The sequence below is a fragment of the Poecilia formosa genome, unplaced genomic scaffold (genome assembly GCF_000485575.1).
Source record: "Poecilia formosa unplaced genomic scaffold, Poecilia_formosa-5.1.2 Scaffold224, whole genome shotgun sequence".
NCBI lineage: Eukaryota > Metazoa > Chordata > Actinopteri > Cyprinodontiformes > Poeciliidae > Poecilia > Poecilia formosa.
Genome location: NW_006800163.1, coordinates 654,680 through 677,493, shown reverse-complemented (window position 1 = coordinate 677,493; position 22,814 = coordinate 654,680). Strand labels below are relative to the sequence as shown.

Below are 22,814 nucleotides of genomic sequence, written 5' to 3'. Positions count from 1 at the left end.
ACACACACATACACAAACACCAATAAATCATATGAGCGCAAGACAAAAGCTGTCTCTCTTTCAAGTAACTGTAATTTGCATAAGATTAAGTGTGCAGACAGATTCTTAATTCGTATTCCATGCACTCTAGTGAATGTTGTCCTCTAAGGACAGAAACTCCATTAGCTGCTGGTGTGAAGATGGAGCAGGTGAACGATTCACAGAGGATTTACTCAGGCGAAGAAGAAACGGTTCATGGATCAGATTAAAATGAAACAAGTATGGACAGATTTATCACATATAATATGAACTGGGCACACTGAACATAGTAGTATAAACAGCATGTGAACATGTATGACCGAACATGTATGACACTGTTCCTAATTGTTCCACATGTTCTGAAGAATCTAAAAACAAGTTAATGAGAGGCTCTAAATGAACAAGAATGAAGTGAATTTTGTGAAATATTATGTCTGTTTTATCTAGAAATAATGTGTTAGGATGAAAGGTATGAAGTTTGAACTAGAGCTGCACTTTTTTCACCTCCAATACCGATATCCGAGGACAGAAAAACAGCTTAATTGACTTAAAATGTGTCTTTTGTTTTAAATACAAACTTAAATGTACTGAATCACAAATTTATTTGATAACTGCACTAGTACAGACACTTACATACACCAATAGCTTGGTCAAACGGAAACAACACAACTTTAAGTTGTTCAGTCAGCCTCTTATGGAGTAGAACAGCCAATGAAAAGTATAAATACTAAAGAAAGTGAAAGTGAGATAAACAAAAGGTTGACTACTTTGGTCAAACATGCAAAAATAAACTGCAACAAACCTCTCAAATGGTTCAGAAAGTGCAATTAGTAATTATAAATATAATATAAAATAAATAATAAAGCATGACGTCACTTGGAGCACAAAGCTCCCACATTTGTCCCAAATTTTGGAATAAATCCAGTAAAATATCAAACGTATGATAGGTTTAGGTTTGTGTTGAACGGTGACACAAGTCTAAAGCGCTGCTGTAACATAAGCAGACACACAGCAGCAGTGGTGGGAACGTGTGTTTCCTTCACAGGAATCTGACTGCATTTTAACACACAGTAAAGGCAGAGCCGTCCAAACCTCTTCTCTCTGTGGGTTTAGCCACAGTTTTTTACTGCAGCTCTGCTCCACTCAAATTAACAGGAGAAAATGTTGGAGCTCACTCTAATCATCTGCTCTCTTTCTCCATCCACAGACATTCAGTTTAACAGAAACCTGCTCTTATGTAGAGGGAAACTTTCCCTAAATACAGTTAAAAGGTGTTAAATTAAGTTCATTGTAGGTTCTTTTGAACCTATGATGAGTCAATTACTGCCACAACTGATAAAAATACTAAATCCTCCAGTAGATTAGAAAACAGCATGTTCATTTTGGAAATCGGCCCAGATTTCCTTAATTTTGGGAGACACTTGCATGTGAGCAAAGTTCTAAAAATCAACCAACTCAGTGACTTTCTTGTTATATTAAGCAACATTTCAGACAAAAAAAATCAGAATTGGACAAATTCAGAATCAAATTTGTCGGCAGGCTTTTTAAGGATCGTGATCGGCCAGAAAACTGAACTTTTTCTGAAATCGGTGCAGCCTTTGTTGCTGGGTGTGGGTCCGGTCGTTTTACCTTGAGGCCCAGGGCAGCGGCCATGTGTGCTGGAGTCCAGCCGTCACTGTTGGCCTGGTTCAGGAGGGCGGCGGACAGAGCTGGTCCATCCGGTGGGTCGGAGGGATCGCTGTGGTGCAGCAGGAGACGGAGCACGTCTACGTGTCCCGAGCGGACAGCAGCATGCAGCGCTGTGCAGCCGTCCTGTACAGAGGTCATGTTTGAATTAAATGAAATGTAGCGTATTAACATAATGACCATATACTTGTCTGTCTACCATGTCAATTTGTCTCTTATGTTATCACTTTTGATCAAATAATCCATGTGCTCATTAATCTGAAGTGAATCCTTTCCTTATGTACTAATCTATTTTTCAGCTCTGAAGTTATTTTCAAACACAGATAAGAATCCTTCATCAGATACAACAGACAAAATCACAATGAGTTACCAACTGTTCTACATTTATGATCAATAAGACGTATATATAGATTTAAAAATCATAAATCAATCACAATCATATTTCCTGATCAGCAATAAGAGGAATATATAAAACTGATTAAATAATTTCATCAGTTTTATATATTCCTTACATTGCTGAGAAATATATAAAATACTTTTCAATAGAAGTATTGAAAATAGAAGAACAGAGGTCATGTACTTGCTGAAGATTCTCAATAGAAGTATTGAAAATACTTCTATTGAGAATCTTCAGCATTGATTAAGCTCACATGGTCAAAAAACTGGGGAAAAAATCTCTTTTGAAACTATCTCTACTTTACTCTCATATCTAACCTGGTTTCTATGCAAAATTAAAAAAAGCAGAGTACAGTAGAATTATCTTCAGGGAAACATTACATATTTTAATGAAATGTGGTGTGGACTGGATATTCTGAGAACGTTCAGAGTGTAATATTTACAATTCACCACATCTGTCTCGCTTTGCCCTGACTTTGTTTCAATATAACTTCTCACTTGCGCTGAAATATTTAAGTTTCTTCAAGTTGTTTTTTAGAGCTTTGGATCAGCTTCTTGTTTTTAGCACCCCCTTTGTCTGTTTACTTGGCACCGGCGTTCCAGTTCCCTAACCTGCTAACTGGTTTAAATTCCCTCTAAAACATTTACATGTGGAGTAATAAACACACTGAGTCCACAGCGCCTTGCAAAAGTCTTTATAACCCATTAACACATTATCCAATTAAATGTGAGTAGATTCACTATTGTCCATGTTTTTGGATAATTGTGCTTCTGTACAAAAAAAACAAAGCATTCTGATCCTGATTCTGCAAGAAGTGTCAGTTTATCATATAAAAATCCCAATAAAATACATTGACGTTTGTGGCTGAGCAGCTTTAAATATGGAAGCAGTCAAAAGGGTAGAAATAAATTAGCCAGTAGAATTTGGATGACGTGTTGATTAAAACAATCAGTTGGAGTCAAGGTTTCCATTTGGAACTTTGTGTGGGACACATAATCTTTTCAGGAAAAAAACAAGGGGATAAACATTAAAACACACACAGCTTTCCACACTTAGCCTCTTGTCTCAGCATCTGCAGTACGTTGTCAGAACAACTGCCTTGAAACCATTCTGAGAATCACTGACCATGCAGTTTCCAGCATTTTAAAACATTCCAGACTAATTTCAGACTGTACTGATTACTATTTGAATGTTAAATTATTGGTTTTAACAAAAAAATTAAATTAAAATTTGGCCAACATATTTGTTTAGGCCTAAAATATGTTTGTGCTTCGGAGGTCGGATATGTTACAGAGCACAGCAGAAACAGCGGGTTAAATATAGAACAAAGAAAGTAACTAAATATAGGGGCTCATCGCATGCTGCCACAGCAACTCACGGAGCTCTTATGGTTACTATGGAGACACAGAAAGCCAGTACATCAATGGGCTCACACGATTCAGACCACCGAACCCCGGAGACTACTGAAAATCCTTTGTGTGGAGCGAGTGAGTGTGAAACAAAGAGTGTTACTACGTAGTAACAAGCAGTCAGGAGACAGGATGGGTAACCCCAACCCAAAAAAAGAGAGAAACCAACCAGACAAACAAAAAAATAAAGTAAAATATAATAATAATATCAAATTTTGTTATTCAGAGGAAAGTTTTTTCAGTTGTACCAGAAACCACATAATAAACCACGTGAGTCACAACAGAATGGCAGGATAGCAGAGGAAGCCTTACTGTGTTGGTGAGTGAGCGATTGGCTCCTGCAGTCAGTAGAGCCTGAGCACAGTTCAGGCTTCCTGCCTCACAGGCCAGGAACAGGGGAGTCTGGCCCTGGGCCGCCAATGGGTCCACAGCGGCTCTGGACGCCAGCAGAACCTCCACGCAGCTGCAGGGACAACCGCCACGTTAACAACTCTCCTGACGTCACATTTTAAGATATTATAATGAATAACAGGAATCAAGTTTCTGGAAAATATCGTTGACTGGCTCAGTCACAGTTCTATGGATTTAAACCTGATCCCTAGGGCTCATTTATACCAACAGGTTTCCACGTTTTAAGAAGATTTAAGTCAACATGCAAAAAAAAATCAACTGTTGTGAATTATTTTTGAAAAATGCATGAGCTATCATTAAGATATAACTATGTATTTATGTGTTAAAAAACTTGGCTATTACCTCTGGCAACATGGCATGTTTTTGTGATGTAAAAAAATAAAAACATGGCGAATCTTTTCTGTGATTTTCCCAACTTTGATGTTACCTATCACCTGTATGACTTCATTCAAAAACTAACTGAAATTATTTTTGGGGAAAATAAAAAAATACACACCTCTGGAAAAAATGAGAAGACCACTTAAAATGTTCAGTTTCTCTGATTTTACTTTTTATAGGTATATGTTTGAGTAAAATGAACGTTGCTCTAGTCTTGCCAGAAAAAAACCTTCACAGAATTTACGAGTTTAAGTAGTCCCACAGTGACAAAATGTAAAACTGGTGATTGACATTTTTAAAGTCAACCTACATTTTTTTAAATGAATTTAATACTTTTTAAGACATGGAAACCCTGTTAAAATACATCCAGGTGACTATGATGCTTCAACAACCATAACCATGATGCTCTGAATCATTAATAATCATAATGTTGATGAGTCAAACTCGCTCTTTGACAGGAGAATAAACTAATCTCAGGCATGTGGTGTGACTTTTGCTTGGTAGTGGGACAAAATAAAAAGAGCGGAACGTGGACAGTTCTTTCACCGACAACAAACACTGTTACCATTAGAACCAGACATTTGTACAGAGGGTGCAACATTAATAATTTACTTCTACATTCTCCTCATACAGGCTTACTGTCATCCCTCATTGCATGACATAAAAACTGTTCATGAGACTCCTGGACTATGAGTTTAATTCAAATGTCAAGTCTTTGTATTTCTGACTAACGTGTGACTCAAATCCAAGTTACAGACTTGAGTCCCTCACTCCACTGACACACAGGTCCTTGCCGAAAGAAAATTTAGATGACGACACCATTTCTGGTAATCATTTGCGATATCTGTTTTGGTTTATTTTCAGTATTTAAACTTAATCAAACAGAGAAGAGTTCAGCCTTTTAGTGGTAGTAGAGGAAAATGCCTGTGAAAAACGAGCCACTCTGTTCACAGTGCCACTGAGTCATGACTACAGAATAACTAGTGAACATTATTGAGTAAGCTGTTTGAGAGTGTGTGTGCGTGTGTGTGTGACTAGGACTTGAGAAGGGGAGGTGGAGTTGAACATCCCCCTCTATAAATACCATGGTGATCGGATGTTACAGTGCTGCACATACCCGAGCCCCGCCGGCCTCATGTCTTTTGGCTGACGGAGGTTGGTTGAAACTTGAAAGACGTTTTTAACAAACCTTTAAACACCACTGCATCAGTCACAAAATGTGTGTGTTTATGTGAACAACCAGAAGCAACAATCTTTGAACTGTAATTACATTCATTTAACCAGAAACACAAACATTTAGGTTGGCACCGAGCATCAGAGACACTATTTCCATGTCTAATTAACAACTGATGACATCAGGTCTTTATTTACCTAAATAAACAACTGAGGCAGCATTGAAATATGGGTCAAACTAAAAATGGAAAACCTCCTCCTGCATGTAGAGTTTTCCATTTCTATAAACAGGGTTCCTAAACTCAGACTATGTATGAACCTTTTATAGAAGAGATCCATGTCATAATAGGTTTCTGGGTGCATTGAAAAGGAGGGTTGGTCATAATTCAAAGGGCAGAACAGAACGAAAGGAAAGCAGAAGCAAGAACAAATAAAGAAGAAAACAGAGAAAGACAATGGAAAGCAAGATGGGGAGAAACCTTTGAAAGAGTTTTGAGGGAGTCAAAACCAGATAAAGGGGCACAAGACATGAGAAGAAACCTTACGTTTGTGTAACATTATTTTCACCATTTTTGTTGCTGTTGGCAACACCTTAATTTTTTCAAGAGCCATACTTAGTGAACAGTAACTGATTGATAATCCTGATATTTGAGAGACTTTTCATCCTTTTGAAGCGATAGACTTTATGAGACATGATAAATTCACATCAACTTTGTCAGATTCCATGTGGCAGATCCATCTAATGCCAGGTGGTGATAGCACTTTATATCAAGACTCTAAGCCATCTAATTTCTTCAACCTATCCAGTCTTCAACATCATAGTTAGGGATGAACTGATCCATTTTTCCATTTCCGATGCCAATTATTATATCGATATCAGAGGTTTAGTATTGATCGAGACTGATCCCAAGCTGAATTGACTTAAAATGTTTTGTTTTTTAAACAGACACAAATATACTGAATTGTAAATTCATTTGATAACTCTGCACAAATATGTCACAATTAGATACCAAGCTTCACAAGGTTGATCAAACATGTAAAAATAGGTTTCTGAATTTGTTCAGTCTCTGCAGTTAGTTGTAGAACAGCCAATGTAAAATAACCTTGGTCGGAAACGTAAAAATAAATCCTTCAAATAGTTCAGAAAGCTAAAATACCAATTCTGAATATAATGTAATAAAGCATAATGATGCTCAGAGCACAAAGCATAGAGTTAGACAGAATAGATCTGCGCTTATGGATTGGGCACATTGTTATGATACCAGATCTAGAATTTATTTCAATATTGGGACAGATACAGATATCAGTATCTCATCATAGACGACTATTTTAAATACATCAGCTAGGAATTAAATCAGTCATTTTGATTTGGATTAACTAATTGTTGTCAAATGATTCATAATAAGTACAAAGAATGACAGATACAGGTCTGTCCTTTGCAGAAGCGTTTAAATGACTCCCACCTGGCGTGGCCGTGGGCAGCAGCAAAGTGTAAGGGTGTGAATCCATTTCCATCCAAAATGTCAGCAGGCAGCCCTGCAGACAGCAGCAGCTTCACACACTCTGAACAGGAGAAGAGCAGAGGAGGAGGAGAGGTGATGTAGCAACCGGCTCGAAAACAGTAGAGGCACCCACACTTACATAAAAAAAACACAAGCCAGAAGACACAAAGTACAGTCATTACATGTATAAATACTTCATGTAATTCATTCTGCACATAAAAGTCAAAATGTGAAATGAACTTTGCTTAGTAAACAGACTTACACACCATTGTCACAAAAGTTAATATGAAATACCAAAGATGAATCGATGAGCCTGGGAGCCTCAGAGGAAACTCCTCTGGGGGCCACAACGCCTGGGGGCCATGGCTCAGATCAGGACAAACCACAGCTAAGAGCTCCTGGGACCTGGAGCCAAAGCTGTGCTGGTTTCATGAAAGTAAGAAAGATCTGACCCAACAGGGGGTGTTCATCATCCTGCCCCATGATTAGGATGTTTCCTGGGATCAGAACAGGCTTGACCACAGAAAAGGTTCCTGTTTGATTTCTTGTTCTGAATTCTTCCCGAGTTTTAAAATAAGTTACAAATTTATTTGATAACTCTGCACCAGCACAGAACACTTAAATACACCAATAGCTTCACAAGTTTGGTCAAACATGGAAAAACAACTTTAATTTGTTCAGTCAGCGCAGGTAGGAGTAGAACAGTCAATGAAACATAAATAAGAAAGAAATTGAAACTGATAAAAACAATGGGTTGACTATCTTGGTCAAATATAAAAACATAAACTGCAACAAACCTTTCTTCAAATGGTTCAGAAAGTGCAGTTAGGACTTCTAAATATAATGTAAAATAAATAATACAGCATGACGTCACTCAGAGCACATAGCATAGAATTACACTGAATAGATCTGGTCTTATAGAAGGGGCATATTGTCTCTGATACCCAATCTAGAATAGTTTTCCATATCGGGGTGCGATATCAGTATCGGACTGAGGCATCTATAAGCAAAAACATCTAAGAATATTAATGCAAGACAGAATGAGGTTTGTTTGATTTTTTTGTCCCTCAGGCTCTAGTCTGAGGGACAACATCCATCATGGATCGATGATGACCAAACATGTCAGCCTAGAAACCAGCAGCAGAGAGGCACGCAAAGATCTTCAAAGGAGTTCATCGCCCGGTTCTTGTAGTTTGTGGTTGTCAGATAAATGAGCGTGTAATGTTTGCTGATGTTACATCAACCACATGACAGCCCTGCATTCTCCTTCACAATCTAACAGCAGCAGACATAATGGGATCAGCCACTGCTCACGCAGTTACAACTTCAGTCCACCTCTGTCTGATCTCTGCATGTAAACATAGCGGCTGTACAGGTCAACCTGCGGCCGCACCGTTCTTCTCTTCAACTGGTAAGTTCTATAATATCAGCCCATCAATCTGAATCACCAATAAATAAATTAAAATGCTACATTATATATGCCCAAAAGGGTTTATATTCAGTATTTTACACTGTCATACAGTTGTTACAGTTTTTGCTTAATGTAGACAAGAATTCACTATGTTCTTGCTTTGTTGTCCAATCAAGATGAAGAAATCTATGGTGTAATTATTATGTGTATATTAGGTGTATTATTATTTTTCTCTCTCCTCTTTTTGGTGCGCTCTACATTAACTCTAAGCTGTTCTTCAGACTTAAATCACATTAGAGGCAAAAATAGAAGCAAAAATAAACCCCTGATTTCTATGATAGTTTCACTTGAAGCAGACAAACAATGACGTGTTTTATTCCCTATAAGCAGACCAGGTCATTAGACATCTACCTGCTGTCAGTCAACAGGTTTGTACACAAGTCAGAAGTTATAAATGAGCAAACTGTCAAAATCATCAGCTTTCAACAAAAGATTACAACTAATGAAGTTTTACTTACCAGTTTGTCCATTCTGAGCAGCAGCAAACAAGGCAGAAGTTTGGTTGTGACCAAGGTGGAAGTTTGGGTCAAGAAGATTGGGCGAAGTTTTCAAAGTAGTGGTAGAGGCGATGTCAGTGGGTGAGGTGGTAGGAGTGATACTTATGGTGGTTCCGTTCGAGTCTGGTTGGTTAAGCAGCATTGACAATAAAGTGACATTTCCCTGGGAAGCAGCTTGGAGGAGCAGGAGGTGCCTACTGTCCAGGGCAGCAGGCCCACCGCTACTTAGAGAGGAGACTACGGAGGGACACCAGCCTGCAGGGTGGAGGGAGGAGGAGGAGGAGGAGTACAGGTTAAACTAGGACGAGGAAGACCAGGAGTGAGACTAGAAGTGCTGAGCAAGGGAGAGCAAGGGCATGAGAAGGTGGAAGGGAAGGAGAAAACGTTCAGTTTTCACACACAATTTACAGAGCAAGCTCCTATGTAAACATTTCAGGCCAAAAACTGAAGCATCAAATTCATCAGTCTGACATGTGGTCAGACAAACATTGTTCAAACCAACCACTGAACAGTCAAACAAGTTCAATAACAACAAGAAGGCAACTTGGAAAAATGCAAAGCATAATGACAAAAACATAAAATTAATAATATTCCATGCGCATGCAACTGCATGTCCTAGTGACGAAGGATAAGACGCCAAGACGAAACTTCATAATCCTAAACTTTATCCTAGATTTGATTGTAATTTTATCAAGCTAATCACTTTTAATGTTAGAAACAGATATGCTTCAACCTTTGCAGGTAAAGTTCGAGGTTCCCCTGATGAAATCATACAAAACTCTAAATATAAATAAAATACACTGATCAAACTTGGTGGAGATTTTGTCTTTGTCTTTTGGGGACAGTAAAAGTATAAAAAGTGTTCATTATGGTACTTTCTGTAAAAATATGAAGTTTTGTGTGAAGTCACCAGGAGGGCTAATAACTCTGACCAATAGAGAAACTTTAAAGAATTTTAGAATCTCCTGTTTTTGTTGTTCAGCCAACAGGAAGAAACAGCAAGTGCTTGAAAATCTATATTTAAACGCAGAAGATTTATTCATTAAAATCTTTGCATTGTAAAAAATGATATAACTTCTTTTTGTTTACATGTATAGTCAAATATCAGTACAGCCAATGCAAACCATTTTTTAGTGTTAGCAGATGAGAATAGTCTGTAAATGGTTGTAGTACATCTAATAAAAAACAGCAAAACACAAAGACAAAGACAAAATACAAACAGCATACATATTCCAGGTATATGTTAATCACTTAGCAACATTGATAAAAATCACAAAATTCCTGAAAAACATAATCGGAACTTGTTAGGGGAAAATGACACATTTTATGTAAAATGATTTCAACAAGACAGAAAAATGTTAGAAAATACTTCTGCTGTTTAGCGAATAGCCACTTTTACAATAGTGTTAAAAACAACAACTAATACTGCTACTTTATCAAAACTGAGTTAGAAACATATCAACTGATCTATTATGATTAAGTCCGCTTACTGCAAAGATTTTGAAACTGTTTTATTCCACCAATTAATGTATATATTATCAGTGAACTCTTGTCTGGTTGGCTAGCTTATGAAGAAGCTACTTGTTTTATTGTCACAACTTCAGATCTGTTACGCAAATCCAATTAATGCTGATTCAGAACTTATTTGAAGATTTAATTTTACATTTTGCTCTAAGCATGTGGTCTGGGTGCTGGCTCTTCTAGAAACAACCAATTCTGGCAAAGTCAAAGTAAATAAAGTGTCTCACAAAAGTAATCATACATCTTGAACTTTTTCACATTTTTTTCTGCTACAAACTCTTTTTTGTGTATATATTTATAAATTTATGTTACAAATCAACAAAAAGTAGTAGATAGATGCTTAGTGGAAGGAACATTTCACGTGGTTTTCACAAGTTTTTGTTATAAATAAAAACCTGAAAAATTGTAGATTTTGCTCCTGATTGAATTCTTGGACTGGATGGAGAGCATTTACAAAAAGTTACATTCAAGTCTATAAAAAACTGAACTGGATTTAGGTCTGAACTTTGATTGGACCATTCAAACACTTTTATATCCTCTAAGTTGTATTTAGCTCCACCCACTTCTTCATCAATCCTGACGAGCTTCGTTATCCCTGCTGGAGAAAGGTATCCACCATCATAATGCTACCATCACCATGCTTCACCATGGACATGGTGTATTCAAGATAATGTGCAGAGCATTCGAATAGTTTCTTGTTGTTAGTGTGGGCTCCATAACGTAAAAACTGCTCCTTAAAATGCTCAAAACCTTGTTGTGTTGTAAAGGATACTCCTTTACAACACAACCCTGCTTTAAACAGAGTTTAAACCACAACTTTATGCCTAGCCTGGTTTGGGAAAAAGCCAGGACAAATATTACTAATATTTGCTTGGGACAAATTGATTGACTTTATTCAGTAGCATCAGTGTAAAGAGGGCTGAATGGTACACCCTTCAACAGATTTGTATTTGTAAAAAAATTTTAAATTGTATATTATTCTCGTTTCTGTTCACAATTACAAATTACTTGTTTCTATTCTATTAAAATCTTAATAAAACTCATTAACGCTTGTCTTTGTATTGTGAGGAATTTTGTGAAAGTTCAAAGTCTATAATTAATTTAGCAAGGCACTTTAGATAACAGTTATATTATTATGCAATAGTCCTTCACCCACAGTAATACATACATCATCAATTGAATATTGATTTAATTATGAATTGTTTTAACCAAATGAAAAAACTATAATTGATGATAGTGTCTTGCAAACACGATCAAAGAGATTATATAAGAGTAATAAAACTGGAGTGGGGGAGCATGCTGGTGTGATGTTGAAAAGCAACAAGGGGATAAATAAGAATGAAAATTGTAATTAATATTAATTTAGAATAAACAATACTATTAATTATATATATATATATGTGTGTGTGTGTGTGTGTGTGTGTGTGTGTGTGTGTGTGTATACTTTAAAACAGGGCATGAATGTACATTAATTAATTCAAAATACACACTTTGTAACATTCCACAGGAAAGTTTTAGAATATATTTAGTAACGACTGTGTTGTTAGAGCTTTTATTATCATTTTTTCAGATTTAAAGCAAAGCGAAAAAGTTAACAAGACAATATGAATACCACTTGATTAGGGTTTGTAGTAAAATGAGTAAAACTTTTGGAAAAATTAACAAAAAATGGTTATTATTTTTAATCATAGCATGTGAAAATATACAACAGCAAAAATGAAATTGCTGAAATGTTTAACAACAATTTGTTAGTAGTTCACATTCATGAAAGATGAGACAGAAAAAACAGTGTTCAAAGTTAACTGATGATGGCATGCCATAAGAACTGGAGGAAGGGAAGGGAAGGAGAAAGCAGCCTCTGGCATCAGCTTCAGAGAGGACAGGGGTTACTTATAGAAAGGCCAAACCAATCAGAATACACAGGAGAACCAAGGACCTCTGGCTGCCTCGGCTCAAATTATATTCAGTTTGCCCCAAAGTTGTCAGCGTGCGATGCTGACATGGCTGAGGTGATATGTGATAAGAGAGCTACCCAGACACCAGGACTTATTAGAGGAAGAGAGATGAGTGAAGGGAAAGTGCAGTGAGCAACATCAGACTTGGCCTAAGAGGTATTCTGCCTTGCACAAGTGTGACTTGATCACTATGCTCTGCTATCCTGGACAAGTACAAAGGTCACTTTGAAAGACTGTTAAGGAAAATAAAAAGGCAGCAGTAGGAGCTGGAGGGAGACAAAGCTTGTAGGAGCCCCCGTTACCTGATGCTGTTGCCAGGGGGCTGCCTGCTGAGGCACGGGAACTACAGGAAGATGGAGCACTAATGGAGGAGGATGTGGAGGGGGGGTGTATGGAGGAGGGGCTACTGACAGTAGTGGCAGGACTGATGTCTTGGGGGGACTCTGCGCATGCTGTTGCTGCCTGCCGCTGAGGCCCCCGACCGGGCCCTGGTGAGCGGGGGCAGGCACCCACCTGAGAGGCAGTCAGGGCTGGGACCAGGTCCAGGGCAGGTTTTGGTGGCAGCTGGGGTGTGGCCGGCTTCAGGCCGCTCCCCGGGGAGCGACTGCTGTCCCCCACTACCTTGATAGACGGATGAGGAGGTGAGGGGGTCTGGGAAAGCCCTGGTTTTTTAGGAGGTATGGGAGGAGGGTTCCCCCGGTCGATCCTGGTCACTGTGGGAGACTTGAGGCCGATGGGATGGCTCAGGCGGCCAGGGAAGGGTCCGCCCTCTGAGGCGGAGTGGGGCAGTCCCGGACGGAGGGGTCCGGCTCCTCCTGCAGGGGGGCTGGTGAAGCGCGACAAGACCTGCGTCACAGTATGACGCGCTTGCTGTTTGGCTGCAAAGTTGTCGCGGTTGGTTGGGGAAAGGTCACGGGCCGGCGGGCTCTGAGATGCCGTTCCATTTTGGTCCTGTTCCTGAAACTTGTAGCGGGCTGCCTGGACGCGGGGGCTCACCCCAGTGGGTAGGCCGTGGGGAGTTTGGCCCTCGGACCCATTTTCTGTTTGTGCCAATCCTCCTGAGCTGCTGTGGACAATCCCCCTTCCAGTTGTCTTTGGCAAACTAAGGCCCACATAGTTGGCAGGGGTTGGTTTGGCAGGTATAGAGAGGGGAGTCTTCTTGGGACCCTCAGCCTCAGTAAGGGGCACGTCTGTTTGACAAGATGCTGTTTGACAGCTTATGGACTCCGTGGCTATAGATACAGATATCATAGCTTTGGGTTTTGGTGGTGTACTGGTGGCAGCAGCAGGTTCCCCTCCGGCCGCAGCAGCAGGTGAAGCAACACCAGCGTCGTCTTTCTCATCACCCCGTTCAGTTCTGAGCTGCTCCACCTGCTGCCGCAAGCCCTGACTCTCTGCCTCCACTCGTCCCAGCCTGGCACGCAGCTGCTCGCATTCTGTGTCAAATTCTGACAGCTGCTTCTCCATCTTGGCCTCCATCTGCTGGCTACGTTGGCGCTCGCCGCCCAGCTCCTCCTGCAGTCGGCCAGAGGTGCGACTCTCCTCATCCAGGCGAGCTTGAAGCTCGTCGAAGCGCTGCGACTCCTCCACCACCCGAGTGGCAAGCTGCTTGCACTCGCGCACCAGCATCATGACAATGTGCTTATTCTTCTCACGTTCGTCCTTTAGCTGTGCTGTTAGCTTGCGGTGCTCTTGCTCCAGACTCTGGAGCTGAAGCTTCTCCATCTCCAGCTATAAAAAGAACAACGCAACTTTAGTGAACAATACTGTCCATTGTCACGTTTGATATTCAAGCATCTGGTGGTGAGGTGTGGCTAATCTAGAGGGTACCTAAATCAAGCTTTTAAGGAAGACTAAGATAAAAAAATAAAAAAAGTCAAATCTTGGATTTCTATTGGTAATTCCACAATCTACATAATGTAATGTAAAAAAAATCTAATTAATCAAATGAGCCTTGAAATCCACTGTAGAAAGTATATTTTGTCAGTCCTCAAGTTGGCTTAAATTCAGCTTGTGCACCAAGACAGATTTAGTGAAGTTGGTGTGTAACTCTGGGTGTCCTGCATGTTTTAAATGTTCCCGGGTTCAAAAAGCCCAGATCCAACAGATGGGTTCAGTACCGGGCCTCAACACAGACATTATTTCAGCTGTGTTGTAGGAGGTACATCTAAAACGAACAGGGCTCTGCCTGAACGTGTGTATGGTTGACTCTTGATGCCTTGTCTTTGCCCTGCCTTCTATATCTGGACCATCTGCTATTCTTAGCCCAGCGCTGGTTTCACAGAGTTTGTCACGGTTTAACAGGAGGATCTCCACCTGACTCTAATGCCTCCAGTGTTTTAACAAGTCCCAAACAATACAGCTGATGTCCAGCATTCTCTGTCACAATGTTGACCTGTCCCACTCTTGACCAGCCCATTCATTCACCTACTATGTCCAAAATGATCACAGATTACGTCTCGCTGTCTTAATAGGACAGCAAGGGGTGAGGGTGGGTCACTGGGGGCTGCTGAAGGAAGCTGGAGGTGCTACAACAAGCTGCTAATTGGTTGAGGATTAATACTTGTGAATGTCACCTACCGGGTGGGATATTTGAAACTTTATAACAGATGTTTGTGCAGATTTAAAATGTATTTAGATTATCTATCTTATGTATCTCAAAACACATGGCTGTACATGTTTCCTGGTTGGCAGAGGGTTCCACCCCTCTGTACCATCTGGTCTTGTTAAAGTTTCAGTCATTTGGAGGTAGTTCTTAGATATGCTTTAGATTACCAGAACAGTTTTCAGAGCACCCGCCTCTTTCTATTGAAAAACACATATTGTTGAATTATTTTTCTTGTTTCGTAGGAGGTAACATGTATAGAATGTAACATTAAATAATGCACGTTTTGCCTGAACTTGTGTGGAGACACAAAACAGCCTCTTATTCCATGCCATCCTACACTCTTAAAACACAGAAGACTGCTTTTATTACCTAAAACTTTTCATGACATGAAACCATTGTTTGAATGCCTGTTAAAAGCAGGGGTGCACCGATGATGGGGGGTCAGTCAGTCAGCTCTTTGCTGAGGTAGATAAAACTGGGTGACTGCTGACCTCCTACAATTAAGAAAATTGGGGACAATTTATTGGCTGCCCAATTTATTGGTGCACCCCTAGTTCAAAGTCTAATTAGAAAAGATTAGGTTAAAGAAAAGATTAATCAAAATGATCTTGCTTATTCATTATTTTAAAAAAAATTAAAAACTTCTTAAACAATCCATAATAAATTCCTGATTTGTCCCAACTGTAAATATTTGGATGATGAATTAAACTATTTTTTCCCTAAGTTTAATAAGTTACATGTTTCAAAATACACATGTATTCACCTAGACAGCATTTTTCAACAATAATAAATTGTTTATATTATGGCTGTCCCTTTGTGAATTTAAAGAAAAAGTAAGAATACATTTTTCTTAGTTTTAGCTAGAATACGACCAAATGTTCAGAATGGTCTGATTTCTGTTGTCTTTTCCTGAGTCAGAAAAGGACAGAGAAAAACAGACCCAAAAAGTTGCCCAATATATTTAAATGTTTCTTTTTTACTTTTACTTCAATAAATCATCCTTAACTATGTGTTATTTCAGAGAGCAATAAATCTTAATAGATGAAATTGCTCAGAGATAAATCATAGTGGAAGTGCAGGAGGATCTCTGAAGGTGGCAGCTTGTTGGAGTAGCTCTGCTGCGCTTCTTCTAAAACGGGTTTTCCTCCTGATTGATTTTTCAAGTTTTATTCTGGATTTGGAAACTATGAAGTTGGAAGAATTTTTAGTTTCTTTTTTATTACTGGACATTTTAATAGCCGTTATAAGAAGGATGTTTTGTTTCTACATCTCAGAAGTCAAAACAAATCCCTGAACTTTGATCTGCTCAAGATAGAGATGAGAAATATTTTATTGTTAAAAACAAGTGTGGGAAAGGATTTGAGGAAAATATCCCATCCAAATTCTGACATAGAACATGTTAACCAAGAAAAAAATCAATAAGAAACTTTTTTGGTAAAATTGTAGCTGTGATTATTTTTTTTTAAGAGGCTCTTCCTCTGACTTCATTCATGGAAAACGTGCTGCACATGACGGCCTACTTTCTGCTGCCTGGGACCTTTTGGATAATTCAACAGCGTTCTCACAGGCAGACAAGCAAGCATAAAAAGGGATGGGGGATTTAAAGATAGAATGGACAATGCTGCAAAAATTTGTTCTACCCAGCAACCAGAGAATCCCTCTGAGAAAGACAATCCTGGCTCTTTTAGCAGCTTTGGCTGGTTGCTGGTATAACTGGTCATACCAGCAACCTTCCTTCCTGAACCAAGTCTCAGGAAGGAATATACATCCCGGTTTAGTTACACTAAGATCGGCTTGAAGATTTTTTTTTTTCTGATTGTTTCTACATTTACACACTTTGACAAAAAAAAGAAAAATCTGCCTTATTGCTCTGTAGACATTATTTCTAGTGTTTTTATAAAGGTGAAAGGACATTTTGTGGTTTTTAATTATAAAAAGCTTTAATGTTTCTTGTCCAAAGGGGGGTCCAAGTCGTTTTGCAGTAAGTAGCTTTAGTTCACCACATGAAGAACATCAGGTATGATGACCCCCGGATACAAAGGTCAGTGCTAAAATTTGAATTATTTACAAACTGAATTGTTTAGTTCTTGCCTTAAATCCTAGTCATGCCAGGTTATCAAATCACTGAACTCTCCAGGCACATTTCTTCAGCTCCTTGCACATAAACTACCTAGAATCATGCAAGTCATCAGCTGTTTCACTGCCAGAAGCACCAGCAGACCAGTTGGTTGTTCATGACAGCCCACTCTGATGTGACAAACTGTGATGTAATCACCTGTCAGGATTTTAATGTCAAGAGTGAACAGTTTTGTTTGGCTGGTTTACTAATATCCTGATAAGCAAGGATGCATCTTAATACCTGGAAAGAACAAGATCTAAGTCTGAATTTTAGTTTTAGTTTTAGCCTTGAAGACTACTCATTGGACTGGATAACAAAATGTTTAAATAGTTTGCTATCAGGTTTGATGAATAGATTTTAAATTTTATCTTTCAGTTCAAAAGCAAAACTCCAAAATAATGGCTACATCTACTGGAAAGCAACTCTTTAAAGCACAGTTGGATATTTATGATTCCTTTAATATATAATTTGAAACACAAAATATGAGGACTTTCAGACTCTGGGTTTTTTAGCATCTCGGCTGCTTTAGAATTAGACTTCCATGGTGACCTTGATAAAAAAAAATTAAAAAATGGACTCACGTCTGAACGGGAATATACTAGACTGATTATAAACTTTTAATACATACTGTAGTTTGTGTTTTGAAACATATCGGTAAAATATTGACTTGTTCTTGTGATGCAAATATCATGTATTGACTAGACGCAGGACTCATTACACCTCTGATTTTTGCTGGACAGTTTCCAGTATTTTACCATGTTGAAGTTTAAAAAGGTTATTATTCAAAAATTGATACATTTTCCATCACATTTTTCTGAAGGCTTAAAAAGAATCCATCTGAGTGACCCAGAGAACAGCAAGAGTGAGAGACAGAACAACAGAGGGAGCTGAGGGAAATAGGGCAGAGCCTCTCCTGACATCTGGCTGCCCAGTTAATCAGGACTGCATTCTGTAATCCAGCACAGGCCCATGACAAACACACTCTGGCTTATGTGGACACGGCCGACAAAATCAGAACTGAAATGAAGCTTGTAGGAAAATCTACAACAATATTCCAGCATTTGCCAAATATATACAAGCAGACAGGCATTTATACAGTTGTCAACTTCTGGAAGGCACATTTAAATCATGAAAATAGAAATATAAGTTGTTGCCAAAGATAACTCAACTATCTGCCACTTGTGTCAGTGTTAAATCTTACATTTATTTACCTTCATTTAAAATGGCAACAGATTCAACAGCTCATAAATAATACACTTTGTGAAATGCGTTCACTCTTTTTTTCCTACGGCTGCAGCAGAAAAATGGTTTGTTGTGGCGGTCAAACACAAAGAGAAGACATTAAGGTTATCACTTACAATCAAATTCAGGAATGACTGCCAGCCAGTTGAGGAGGCTGGATTTGTTTTCTGGCACTATCCCTCAGACTAAAGGCTACTTGGAGTGAGGAAGCATCCATTTGTTCCAGCCTCAGCACCATTAGGGATCAAAAACTGAAAAGCATGAATAGTGACTACTCAAAACTACTCAAAACTACTCAAGATATCTAAATACATATGTATATCGGAACTTACTATTTTTTATCTGAAAACTCACTAACTACAGCAACAAAATTGTTAAATTGGCAACTGTAGGGTGACTGAGTTTCAGACCTTTACAGAGGTCTAAAGATCAATGGATAAAATTATTGGTTTCTCATGTGACCATCGATTTACCAGTACATCCTTAACAAGATACTATTTTATGATGGCGTCGCTCGGCTCGGTTGAACCTGCGATGGCTCCTGAAAACATGTTGGACATTTAGAGGTAAACAAGGAAAATCAAACTGGCTAGCTTAACGATACATGTTCAGTGTAATAATGATGGTCTAACATACAATCTGCAGTTCATCCTAAAACTACGCAGATCTAGGATATTAACAATAGTGGACGTTACAATTCTGCAGACTCTGAACAGACTCCACCCAGTAGAGCCAGAACCACTAACAGAGTTAGCGCTAACATCTAAGCTAAAGGCTAACCTTAGCAGAAACTTTGTATATAGTTACATTTATACTGTCTTCTTTTTTCCTTCTTTTTTATGTTTTTATTTGAAGCCTCATAACAAAATTTCGCTCAAATGTAGATTGTGAAAGAGCGGTTGAATGACAATACAGTCTAAGGGTTTACAGATGAGATGATAACAGTTCATTTCATCTTGCTTTGCTGTTTTCTAGACATTAGATCAGAGTTAGCTGGACTGATCAAGTGAGGGAAGGCCAACAATGAATGAGAGATGATTACACCATGCAGGTTGGGCACCAACTCAGTTTGAAACCAATGCTGAATGAACTGAAATGTTTCCCACTGATCAACAGATTTCTTACCCTCTTCTGGCGGCTCTCAGCGGCAGCCAGCTGAGCTGACATGCGCTCCTGCATTTTCCTGCAGTGGGCCATGACAGCCTCCAGGACGGAGATGGGGCTGGACCCCAGCGGCCGCCGTTCTTTGTCCCCCCCAGGGACTCTGCAGTCAAAGTCTCTCTGAAGCGCCAGGAAGGGGTCAGTCAGGGTATAGTGGCCGTATCGGTCCTGGAGGAACACCTCCTTCCTCTGAGCCTGAGAAAGACAAAAAGCAAAAGGGTTGTTTTGTATTCTCACGTTGTGGATGATAAAGTCATGTGGATTCTGTTCTGACCCTAGTTGTACATTCCACACTTTTTTAACTTTGAAAACAAAAGAGAAAAAACAGCACTGAATTGAATTAAAACATTTCTTAAAAAAAAAAAAAAACAGGCATAAATATACTGAATTACAAGTATATTTCATAAAACTTGTAAAAACAACTATTTTAATTTGTTCAGTCAGTGCAATTAGGAGTAAAACAGCCAATGTAAAATATAAATAATAAAGAAACTGAAAGTGACAAAAACAATGGATTAGCTATCTTGCTCAAACATGAAAATATAAACAAACCTTCTTTCGAATGATTCAGAAAGTGCAGTTAGGAATTTTAAATATATTATAAAAATAAATAATAAAACATAATGTTGCCTTGATCTCAAAGCATAGAAAAAAAACTGAATAGATCCACCTTGTGGATCAGGCAAAATTTTCACCGATGCCCAATGTGTAAAATTTATTTAATATCAGAACTGATACAGATATTAATATCGGATTGGTGCATCTCTACCAGCGACTGACTGCTTTGGAAACTTCAAAATTAAAGACTGACCAGCAAAAATGTCTGACCTTGTTCTGGCATCATTCATGGACTGGATGTAGAACTCTACTCACCAACCATTTCATATGTATACAAATTTTACTGTGGATATTTAAGGTTACGCCCCAAATTGTTTTTGCACATACAGTAAAATATTCCACATTGTATACAGAGTTAGGCAATATGTCAATCAGGTATTAAATATAGTGTGTTTTTCCACATGCAATGACTAAAATGACCATATTGTTACCACTGAGTATAATTTCCATCCCCACCTGCATGTAATTACCCAGGAGCTCAGTTTCTCTTAGTGCTCCTGAACTCATCACCCACATCTTGCCCCAGCACTGTGGAAAATCTGAGTAACACAGTGAGAACCATAAAGAGGACAAAATAAGGTACAAAGGTTGCAGTGTTAAATGTTGAATTATTTGACAAATTTTGTTAGGAGTGTTGGTGTTGGGTCAGAACCAACTATTTTAATTCCCAAAGTTTTTCATGGGGAAGGATGTACTTAAAGATGTACAGACTAATACTGCACACAAAACAGTGGAAACACTAGTAAAACCCGGTCAAGGTGAAAGTTGTTAAAGCTTTCTGCATCAGCGAAGGAAACCATTTGTTTAAAAACGTTCAGTTTTAAGTCAGTTTTTCTATTTACTAAATGCCAAAATAGTGAGAAAGGCAATTTTTGTTATTTTCTTCAAAGTCAAAACGTTAAATACATTAAGATTAATATACTATTTAATCAATTTGGGACATTTTATATAGTGTATTTAAACTTGTGGTTTGAACTGTAGGCTGTTAGTGTTTCTTTGTGTAAAAGACAAAAGACACAATATTGCCTTAAACTGTTATTGCAAAGGTCATAGCTGTACAAAATTACAGACCAATATTTAATTGGTATACCAATTAAATATTGGTATTAGAGATATATCTCTAATAAAATCTTCATGATTTTATTAGAGATATTAGAGATCAGGACGTTGTTCAAAATCCAAAATAAATAATAAAGGCAGAGTGACGGAACGAATTGTCTGGCATACTTCTATTTAACCACTTTAGGTCCTAATTCCATCATCCCCATCAGAACCAGCCCAGACTTCCCGTCAGCCTCATTTTTGAGCCCGTTGGGTCCCAAACGTGGTGCTGTGGCGTCAGAACCACCCAGAACTGCTGGGAGCCCGTTTGCCCTCCTGACCCCAGGAGCAATCTGCACCACACAGAACACATCCGCTCTCAGGTTACAGGAACACACAGAGGCCAGCTGGGGAAAAAACAAGCAGGGTTCTGAGCTAACCAGCTACATTCAACAAGGATCTGTTGAAATTGCAAAGTAAGATTGGTCAAAGTTTCTGAGCACGTGTTCATGAAAGTTATGGCTCAAAATGTTTGACTGAAACTGTTTATTAGATGGAAAACCATAAACATGACTGTGCTTTGGTTGTTATTGCAGTTTTTCTATGTGCTGTGTGAAGCACTATTAAGGATTAACAAAACAATAAGTTGAGTCTAAATATTAACCCTTTCATGCATAGTGGTCACTACAGTGGACAGCTATCTAAAAACCATTTCCTTGTGCTTCTTGTGGATTTTTATGTTATAAATGCACACAGACCACTGAAGTGGACACTAATGCATCATAAAATACACTATCAACTACTGGCTATCAGCTGCAAATGCAAGAAATTATTTTTGTTAAATTCAATATGGCCGACAAACAAAAAAGCATGCAAACCGACCCGGTCCCTCCTTCTACTATAGATGACTCTTGCAGTTAAAAAAATATTGTGACATCAGATAACCCCTAAAAAAACAATACTACTGATGTATTTTTCAAATAACAACTTTGTATTTGGAGAAAATTACAATTGATCACCTAAAAAAAATAAAATAATAATAAAAAATTTTACAAACTTTTTTTTCCTACCTTTTTTATGCCTTAAGAAAATAAAAAAAAATTTGAAAAAAAAAAATCCTGACACAAAGGATCATAATTCATGCATGAAAGGGGTTAAACTGATGTAAGTCGGGCTGCAACTAATGACTATCTTAGTTATCAATTAATAGGACATAAAATTGGCACATTCTGCAGATTTTTCACTTAAGCCTTTTTTTATATATAGAAAATCAGAAGCACATTTAAAGATGCATTCCTGTAAGGAATGCTTGATCATTTGTAGGAAAGGACAGGTCTGCAGCTAGAAAACATATGTCTAACTAACCCATCAACATATTCAGTCCGCAGATTTGATGTCAACACAGTGTACGGCTGATTGGTTGATTATTTTTTGTATTAACCCATTAATAACTGGACAGCAAAAGGTGCCTAATATGAGCTCTTTTAATTTATTTTTTTAAGAATTTGAATTGGGTAAAGTTAAACTATTCCACTTGGGAAGTTCTGGGTAGAACATATTTACAATCAATTATTGTTTTTTTGAATATCTTAAATGTAAAATGTAAA

General features: G+C 38.4%; 1 protein-coding gene across 3 annotated transcripts in view; it reads right to left on the bottom strand.

Annotated features, from left to right (window-relative positions):
* Positions 1–22,814, bottom strand: part of cttnbp2 (cortactin binding protein 2) — a 79,815-nt gene that overhangs the window by 17,350 nt on the left and 39,651 nt on the right. For all 3 annotated transcript variants that reach the window (XM_007568527.2, XM_007568526.2, XM_007568528.2), the window contains exons 3-8: positions 19,513–19,743; positions 12,721–14,149; positions 8,904–9,197; positions 6,936–7,035; positions 3,823–3,973; positions 1,648–1,830 (exon numbers count right to left, since the gene is read on the bottom strand). In XM_007568527.2, coding sequence (XP_007568589.1) covers positions 1,648–1,830; positions 3,823–3,973; positions 6,936–7,035; positions 8,904–9,197; positions 12,721–14,149; positions 19,513–19,743 — 2,388 coding nt within the window. The remainder of the gene's footprint in view (positions 1–1,647; positions 1,831–3,822; positions 3,974–6,935; positions 7,036–8,903; positions 9,198–12,720; positions 14,150–19,512; positions 19,744–22,814) is intronic.